This window comes from Tachysurus fulvidraco, chromosome 14 (assembly GCF_022655615.1).
Source record: "Tachysurus fulvidraco isolate hzauxx_2018 chromosome 14, HZAU_PFXX_2.0, whole genome shotgun sequence".
Classification (NCBI taxonomy): domain Eukaryota; kingdom Metazoa; phylum Chordata; class Actinopteri; order Siluriformes; family Bagridae; genus Tachysurus; species Tachysurus fulvidraco.
In genome coordinates this window covers 2349564-2359563 of record NC_062531.1, presented here as the reverse complement: position 1 = coordinate 2359563, position 10000 = coordinate 2349564, and the positions used below count along the sequence as shown (strand labels likewise).

The 10000-nt window shown below is 37.7% G+C and overlaps 1 protein-coding gene across 1 annotated transcript; it reads right to left on the bottom strand.

The window, feature by feature from the left end:
• Nucleotides 1-6028: 6028 nt before the first annotated feature.
• foxe3 (forkhead box E3) lies at nt 6029-7817 on the bottom strand. Its single transcript, XM_027160682.2, has one exon. The coding sequence runs from the start codon at nt 7815-7817 to the stop codon at nt 6597-6599; it is 1221 nt and encodes a 406-aa protein (XP_027016483.2). The 3' UTR covers nt 6029-6596.
• Nucleotides 7818-10000: the final 2183 nt, after the last annotated feature.

The window sequence follows — 10000 nt, the reverse complement described above, 5'->3', positions numbered from 1 at the left end:
AATTAATGAATCAATCTGATAATCAAAAACTCAGCAAAAAGGGAGAAAACTTTAACTTTTCCATTCCTTATCATTGTACCTTATGATCTGGAGTTGTACCTGGTAAAGTGGACAAAGTGCATTTTTTAAATCATTTAATGCATAATCATGTATTAGAATAAAACTTGAAGGTGACACTAGAAGTGCCTTTCTAGGCAAAAGCTACTGAATGTCTACATAAACAGTAGTCTATAAATGGTGCACTATTTAAGGGCCCCAGCTCCAACATCAAAGAATAGAGCAGTATAATATCCCTTATAGTATTTGGAGAAGAATAATTACATTGCTATGATTGTGCATTGTGATCACTATGCACTATGTTTTTGCCCAATCAGCGATATATCAGTGTCAAAAATATGTTTTTTGTTTTATATTTCAGAGATTTAATGTCTAAATGCTGCAAAGTTGGCAGTTTCAGATCATTAACGTTAGAAAGGCCCCTTATGTGCACTGGGATTGATTAGTGATATTGAGACCGGCCTTTAATTTTTTCATAACTATGTAAAAATATGTACCTACAATTTATTTTAAAGTGTTTTCTACTATGTTCATATTCCCCAAACAGATCCTAAAACTTGTAAACTTTCCTAAATTGTACAAATAAACTCTGTCATTATAATTGTATCATATATATGATTATACTTGTAGTAGACAGACAGACAGACAGACAGACAGACAGACATATAGATAGATAGATAGATAGATAGATAGATAGATAGATAGATAGATAGATAGATAGATAGATAGATAGATAGATAGATAGATAGATAGATAGATATTTGATTGTGAGGGAATCAGAAACGTTCTTAGTCTTGACTGCCATCTAGTGGACACTAAACAAAGTACAAGTGTAAGCATCTGAGACTGACGATTTTCTAAACCTTGTTATTGTTGTGTTAATAGATGAATTACAGAATGTTACCCTGACTAACATGTTAATACTTTACTACACTTTACTAAAATAATTAAACATACTGATAAGATTCATTTAAATTTCTACTCCTGAAATGTGTATTATGGAAATTGCTACAGATTTGAATTGTATTCGTCATATACACAATCAGATAACGACATGATTTAAAGCATTATATTTTGAAATGATCATAAAATGTTATTTTTAAAAAACCCTTACAGGAATTAAAACATAGAGAATTGTTTTAAAACCTTTATGCTTTGCATGTTTTTGTTTTAATTCTTTTTTATTTATTTATTTAATTCAGAATACAAACACGTTTCATTAATTTGTAGAGCGTTTGTTTACACTTTGAGGGTTTCACCAAATTTGTATTTTCTTAATTTACGTCAACAGAAACAAACCTAGATAATATTTACATTTAAAATAAGTGTTCCAATATTTTCTGACTTCACCCTACACACCCGTTACTGGTGTCCACAAGGTGTCGTGCGTTTCCTGCCATCATTGCCCTGGTCAGCACATCTCCATAAAAAGGATTATTACTATTAAAGTGTTTTTTTACAACAGACAAAAGTCATCCTGTAGACCACAGCTTCCCAAGCCTGGTCCTGGAGACCTGACTAGATACGGCTGTCATGAAGTCTACATTATTTCTGAAAAAATCTGTTTTACATTTCTGGAATGTTCTCGTCAAGGATGTTGCCAGAGACTGACAGAAGGTGGTGGTGCTATCATCAGACTCGGTATGTCCCACAGATGAGAGCACCACACTTTCAGCAAGGTATTTACTCAATAATCTCCTTCTCTTTGGAGTGGCAGTCGGAGTCAGAGAAAGCTCTATCCAGCACTCATCTTTGCGGACTCCAGTGATGACACCAGCAAATGCAGTGCACATATCCATCGACTGCATTGCAATTGAAGAAACGATGCCTCTTAATTAACAAGCTTGTTGCACAAATTACCTTCAGTATCCTCATCATCCACTGATATGTGAGAAGATGGTCTTCATTTTAAACAATGCACTTTGTTACACCATATTGGCTTCTCCAGCGAATTTCAAGCCGTCTTTGGAGACAAGGAGCATCATACTTCTCTGATACATTTCACTCTGCATGACACTAAGTGCTTATAACTGGTGCTTATAACCTTGAATATACGAGCAAGCTTTGTTTGAAGTAAAGCTTACACACCACCTCTTGCAGCACTTATCACTGATGCAGCATCTAAGGTTAATTAACTACGTTGCCAGTGCTGTAGCAAGGATCAGAAAGATGACTCAATATTTCAGAGGACATGTACTCAGCATCCAGCATATGTAAGTCAAGCGACACAATTAGATGATCCTCGGGCATGGAAGTACACAAATCTACTCATGATGGACGTTAAACCTGTCCCTAGTCCTTTTACTTTTCAGCCAAAACCTTTTTGTGTGTATCGTTAGAATTGTACTTGCCATTATTAGGTATACCCTGAGCAATATTAGTCATCTTTCTCTTAGAGGTATTCAAACAGTTTCAAGTAGAGACCTGAAGCAATGTCATATGCATCAATGTCCCTGTGATCACACTTTAAGGTTTCTGTTGTTCCACAGAGCCTTAGATCATCCATACACAGAAACCTAACTACTGAGGGCACTTAACTGACTACACGACGGTTTATATAAGGCCGAAACAAATAATTACAAATAATATTTGCAAAATAAAAAAATCTTGGGTTTATGTTTTTAATCATTTTTATTATAATTTATTTCATTTTATGGAATTAAAGAAGCAACCATACTCTCACTCACTCACTCATTCATTTCCTACCGCTTATCCAAACTTCTCCGGTCACGGGGAGCCTGTGCCTATCTCAGGCGTCATCGGGCATCGAGGCAGGATACACCCTGGACGGAGTGCCAACCCATCGCAGGGCACACACACTCTCATTCACTCACGCATTCACAAACTACGGACAATTTTCCAGAGATGCCACTTAACCTACCATGCATGTCTTTGGACTGGGGGAGGAAACCGGAGTACCCGGAGGAAACCCCCGAGGCACGGGGAGAACATGCAAACTCCGCACACACAAGGCGGAGGCGGGAATCGAACCCCGACCCTGGAGGTGTGAGGCGAACGTGCTACCCACTAAGCCACCGTGCCCCCCAGCAAATATACTACAAAATGAAATTATTTTTCATAGACATTAATTGAACACTTGGGAATTTCAGTCAACGGCGATACAACAAACTCCCATAGTTACTATTTTGGCTCTCAAACCACCAGGACAGTGCGACTTAATTTTTTCTTCATATTATGAAATTAAAGAAGCACTCAGCTATTTTGCATATATCTTCTACACCCACCTCACTAGCAGAGCCATCAGCATCGCTGCTGATATCTCACACCCGTCAAAACCTCCTCTCCAGCCTCTACTTCAGTACCAGAGAATCCAGGTTCGCTCCACAAGACTCTCATACAACTTCATCCATCAGGCTGTCAGGATGTTAAACTCTGTCCATTACATCCCATCTCTTCCATCTACTCCTGAGCTTTAAACAAATTTACAGCTCACTCCACACTTCATCATGGCACACAAAACACTTTAACTCTGTATATATGTGACACTGTTGCACTTTATACATTACAGTCTTTACATTTACATTTACAGCATTTAGCAGACACTCTTATCCAGAGTGACTTACATTTTTTATTTCAGTTTATACTCCTGAGCAATTGAGGGTTAAGGGCCTTGCTCAGGGGCCCTGCAGTGGCAACTTAGTGGACCTGGGATTCGAACCAATGACCTTCCGGTCAGTAGTCAAACACCACCTTAACCACTGAGCTACCACATCCCACACTTTCACACTGCCTTACACCTTACAAATGCAGAACTAAGAATGTTGACATAGATTTGGATTTGCACTTTACAGATTCACATTTACTCATTCAGATTATTTTTTGAACCTTGAACAGTTCTGTACCTCGGGCTGAGGTATGTTTATATTCTCATTTTCACTAGAAGTGAAATCCGAATTAGAATTACGAGAAACCGCTCAATTTTTAATGCAAAACGTAGCTGCAACTCATGTGACTTGACGTTAAGCATGCATAATAAGTAAATGTTTTTACTTTATTTCATTTGTTCTTTTAAATGATTAATTAAATTATTAATTAGAACACAGTGTTTATATTATTGCTTTAAGAAAACCTTGGGGTGTTTTGGGGGAGTTTTGTTCTTTCTTGGGGATGCTGAAGCACCTGCTAGCTCTCTCTGGCGCCGCCTGTCTGTGAGCATCGGGTAACTGCGACACAGCAATCACAAACTGAGAAAAGAAAATAAGTCAGAAATAAACTTCAGAAATAAGTCAGTACAGTGGTAGAGCATGTAAGGGTGTGAAAGTAGAGTAATACTAAGTAAGTAGTGATGAGAAGAATTGCTGAAGACTGATCATTATCCATTGGCTTTAGGCTGCCCAACCAATCAGAAGTTAGATGATTTCTGTGTTATTTTTTCCCTTTGGATTTTTTCCCACAACTTTGATTGTGTGGGCAAATGTTCATCCCAGTGCTGCCATCGGCCAGGTCTGGGGCTGAAGTTTGCATGTAGATGGTGTTCAGGGTCAATGGTGTACATTAATAAATCACTGGTGCACATTACTAAAAACTAAGCTTTATTATTTAAAATGCAAGCATGTTTTTTATAAGCAAGAACAAAGGGATGGATTAAAATGGTGCAAACTTTTTAAAATTTTGATTCTAACCTGTTTTTATTTACCTGCATGGTCAAAGCTGATTGCCTTCTCATTTTCACTAAACTAAAAGAAAATGCTGCCTATACGTTTCATCGTGAACCTTTTGTCACTTAAAACATGTTATAATCAGTCTAGTGTTCATTTATCTGTGTAATTATTTAGTATCGTTGATCTCAGAGTGTTGAAATCTGACATTAATACATTTAGTACAACAGCCTGAAGATATCCCAGTTGAGCTGCCTCATCATTTCAAAATTCCAAACTGATTTATTTAAACAAATAAATTTGTTTAAATAAATAAACAAACACTTTCTTTGATCATTTCTGTATAAATTCTCAAGTTTTATTAGTAGCTTGAACCAAACGTGTCACTGAAGATATGATATATTTATGTCCTAATTAAATTAATTAATTGTGCAATCTACATTAATATCCTGCTTTTATGAAAAATATTCTCATCCTTTCAAAAACAAACAACTCAAATAAATCATGCACTCCATCCAAAATCTATAAAGGTTTGACCAGTTGAACAAAATATTTTTAAACACATGGATGGTCGACCAGTTTGACCAGCTCGGCCTGTGTGTTAGTCAGACTAAGATTCGATTTTTAAGGGCTAAAAAAATGGCTTTACAACTTCGCCTCCCCCTACTACTACTACTACTACTACTACTACTACTAATAATAATAATAATAATAATAATAATAATAATAATACAATACTACTATTACTACTACTACTACTACTACTACTACTACTACTACTAATAATAATAATAATAATAATAATAATAATAATAATAATACACTACTACTACTACTATTACTACTACTACTACTAATAATAATAATAATAATAATAATAATAATAATACACTATTACTACTACTACTACTACTACTACTAATAATAATAATAATAATAATACACTACTACTATTACTACTACTACTACTACTAATAATAATAATAATAATAATAATAATAATAATAATAATACACTACTACTACTAATAATAATAATAATAATAATAATAATAATAATAATAATAATAATAATACACTACTACTACTACTAATAATAATAATAATAATAATAATAATAATAATAATAATAATAATAATAATAATAATAATACACTATTACTACTACTACTACTACTACTACTAATAATAATAATAATAATAATAATAATAATAATAGGTGAAAGGGGAATCTGGGAAACATTTTCTATGAACAGAATGAAAAACAGAACACTACAAAAATGTATTGCTTAGCTATTATTTACATCATATGCTTACAAATAAACAAACGTGTACACTACAATCAGTGTTGGGGCGTAGCATGAGTTTATTAGCTTAGCACACAAAAAATTAGCTAATGCTTAAACAAAAGTGTAGAGATTAAATTCAAGGCAATAAAACACTTTACGCTGGTCATATAAAACATCTCGCTCATTCTAGCTTATGCTCAGTGTTGTATGGTTTTCTGATTAGATTTGGCCACAACACCAAGAATTGATTTATTTTTTTCTTTAGGTTTTTTTAACAGTAAACATAATGATTTGAGTTCATAAAGTTTAGACAGGATTCTGATAATAACATATTTGTAAAGCAACCAAACTCTTTTCCGCATTGCTGTGGTGGTGCCTTAAAGGGAAACCCTACAGATTTTGTAAAGTACAGTTAGTGTTTCTTTTTCTTTTATTATTGTATTCTGTAAATTATTTTTAAAGCTATAATTATATCCACATTTTAAATAAACCGTGTGCTCTTTAGTAGTATTTAGGCTACTTATAATGTTAAAAGCCCCAAATTTTACATTTCCAGCATCCAATTATAGAAAAATGGCCATAAAAAAGACAGCGAGTTTTACAGGAACTTTTAAAAAACATATATTTCTATATTACATGTAGCGCTCAAGTCCGGATGCAAAGTTTGCTTGTCGCACATACGAGTTGTTGTACGAGTTGAGATTTGTTCCCGTGAGACCCAGAAGCTGTTCCGTGTGCTCTGCGCACGAGCCGGGCCGCGACGTCCTGTTTCCGGTGCAGTAGCCACCGGGAGAGAAACCAGGCGGCGTTGCAGAGGTCAGGTGCGTTGGAGAGGCTGAGGATGAGAAACCAGTCACCATGGAGCCGCTATTTCTGTTCAGCAAATTCGTGTGGTTAAGAGACTGAGTCTGGAAGCTGGTTGGGTCAGTGGTGGGCAATGCCGAGCAGCTCCCGCTCATGGAGGTCAGGTCTCCGGAACCGAGCCCAACATGAAGTTCGGCCCCGGTGCCGCTGGACTGCTGACAGATGATATTGTCGATGCTGAACATCCGGCCTTGTCCTTGAAGATGAGCGTGAGCGACCCCCGCCGACGGCTGATAGGGATGCAGCATGGCTCCGTGAGGAGAGCCGGGTAACGGAGAGCCGCTGTAGCCCGAGGTCACGGTCGGGTACAAGGCGTTGGGATATGGCTGCCGGGCTGCGGGGCTCGGGCTGAACGCGAACCCGCCCGTGCTCTGGGCGAACGCCGGATATGTGCTGACGTCCGAGCGCTTAAAGCGCTTCCTCCGGCGCAGAAAGCTGCCGTTGTCGAACATGTCCTCAGCGGCGGGGTCGAGCGTCCAGTAGTTGCCCTTTCCAGGCCTTCCGGGCTCCCGTGGGATCTTTACAAAGCAGTCGTTAAGCGTCAGGTTGTGCCGGATGGAGTTCTGCCACTTGCGCGAGTTCTCGCGGTAGAACGGAAAGCGTTCCGTGATGAAACGGTAAATGCCCCCCAGCGTGAGCTTCCTCTCCGCTGAGTTGGCGATAGCCATAGCTATGAGTGCGATGTAGCTGTACGGAGGTTTTCCGCGCTGCACGGGCCTCTTTCTTCGCCGGCCGCCGGTAGGATGACCCACTGACACCACTTCCTCCAGCTCTGCCCTGGGGCTGCCTTCTCGCGGTTCAGGTTTCACAGGAATAGCGTCCTTAGGTCCGGGTTGATGATGATGATGATGAAGGTGATGATGATGATGGATCAGTGACGCTGAGTCCAAGCTTACCTGCGGAGACACAGCTGCTGCTGCCGGGCTCGTGGGCTGCGACTCCGCCGGTGACATGCTGCACGAGAAGCAGGAGAAACTGGCCAGATTCATAAAAGATATATTTTAAGATGCAGACTTTAAACTGAGATTCTCACTTTACTGCCCCTCTGCCTTATCTGTGCGCGTGTGTCGATGTTTTATTTCGCCAGGTGTGTGACTTTATAAGGTGAGCGAAGTGACGTCACGATGTGTCCAGCGCACGAGGAGCGACTCCTCTCTCCAGTGACATGGGGGTGTGTTGGTATTTATCCTGCTTATTTAAGGGGGTTTATTAGTCTATTAACACGTTTATTAAAATGTGGTTTTGTTTGTCACCATGTGCACGTGTCACCTCCAAACCAAACTCTACCAATAAATTTAAACGGAAATAATAATAATATAATATAAAAATATAATATTATTGAATAAAAAGTGAAAAGGAAGTGACACATGACACTAACTACTAATACTGTTTAATATTTACTATAAACATATATAAACATATCATAACATCTTCTTTAAAATAATAAATTGTAAATTTGACCCAAAACATTAATGACATCCAATCATCTGGTATGATCCAATTTTGTTTTTTATTAAAATAACCATGAATAGTGATTATTTCTCGGTGCTACACTAAGATTTACAGAGAATTTTCTGCACTGCTCATCAGGCGGCGAGCATGCGGAATATACATCTTACCTGAGATCTTGACTTTAGATAAGCCCTTGGGTCTAAATGTCTTGGGGACATGAAGCCAAAACTTCCGCTGAGCACGGAGGGACGGCGGTAATGATGGGATTAAAAGGAGATGATTGGAGAAGGAAACAGTTTAAGGAGAGGATTGTGCTCTCGGTCGTTCTGCAGTGCAAACACAGTGACATGCCTACAGAGAACGACAGTCTGCTCCGTGAAGGTTCCTCTGAAGTTCTTCTGACATCTCTACAACAGTATATACAGTGTCTATAATATATTATGTAACTATTCAATTATTATATGAATCTTAGATAAAATCTGTGTAAAATAGCTCAGAATCCTTGTAACGGCTTCCCTTTATCATGTTCTATATCTCACTGTCCCTCACACACTTGTAGTTTGTTCTGGCTGCAGCTGTGGATCCAGGCTAGAAACAACACGGAGAGGTTACGGCCGACCGCCGAACCTGACTTTCAATACACCAATTGAAAAATAAAAACAACCTTCTAAAAACAGCGATTGAGCTGTCAAAGCTTTACAGCCAGAAAAGTAAATACAACCCTTTTTTTTTTTTAGACTGACACTCAAACCAGAGTCGTGTTATAATTTAGTGTCACTGGGCCGCTGGGATTTATTCTTTATCAGTTAAAAGCATTTTATTTTTTTAGCATTTGCCCAGGAACAACTTTTAAAATTACATTATTGTCAGCTACAAGTTTTATTTATAAAAATAAATAACAAAATAAAAGCAATACAGGTACAATGGAGACTGTGGAGTGTTGAAAGAAAAGAAGATGAAAAATAAATATGTGAATTTTTAATTTTTTCCTATCACCTCCTTTAATAAGTAGGAATTATTGGAATTTATGTTAGCATCTCAGAGTCAATTATTTTCCCATAATAGAACATACTGAAGTGTTTTGTTTCTTTTATATCATAGGGATTAGCAAACTAAGCCTCCGGGCTTGCTCATCAGGGATAGGGATAGATATATAGTATTTTAAATTTTAAATTAATATTTTAAAATTAATTTTAAAATTTAAATGTACGTATTCATTTATTTATTTGTATTCTTATTTTTTCTTCTTCTTAATATTATTATTATATGTGTATTTATTTATTTATTGAATTTTTTTGTTGCTATACTTCTGTGAAGCTGCTTTGAGACGATGTTTAATTGTTATAAGCGCTATACAAATAAATCGAATTCGAATTGAATCAGCAAATAAATAATTAAATAAAGTCATTAAAGGAGAGAATCAAAGCTATTTTTTAAAGTGAGAATTTATAATAAATTATAAGTAATGAGAGTGAAATGAGTTAGAGGTGGTCGGAGGTGGGCAGAGGTGTGTGTGTGTGGGGTGGGGGGGTGAGATGAGATGGGCTGTGTGTGGGGGGGGTGAGATGAGATGGGCAGTGTGTGTGTGTGAGTGTGGGAGGGGGAGATGAGGTGGTCTGTGAGAGTGTGGGTATATGGGGGGTGATGAGGTGGGCTGTGTGTGTATGTGGGGGGGGTGATGCGGTGGGCTGTGAATGTGTGTGTGGGGGGTGATAATGTG

Excerpts from the sequence above, each read along its gene's own strand:
- foxe3 (XM_027160682.2), bottom strand. The coding sequence starts at position 7,817 with ATGAATCTGGCCAGTTTCTCCTGCTTCTCGTGCAGCATGTCACCGGCG.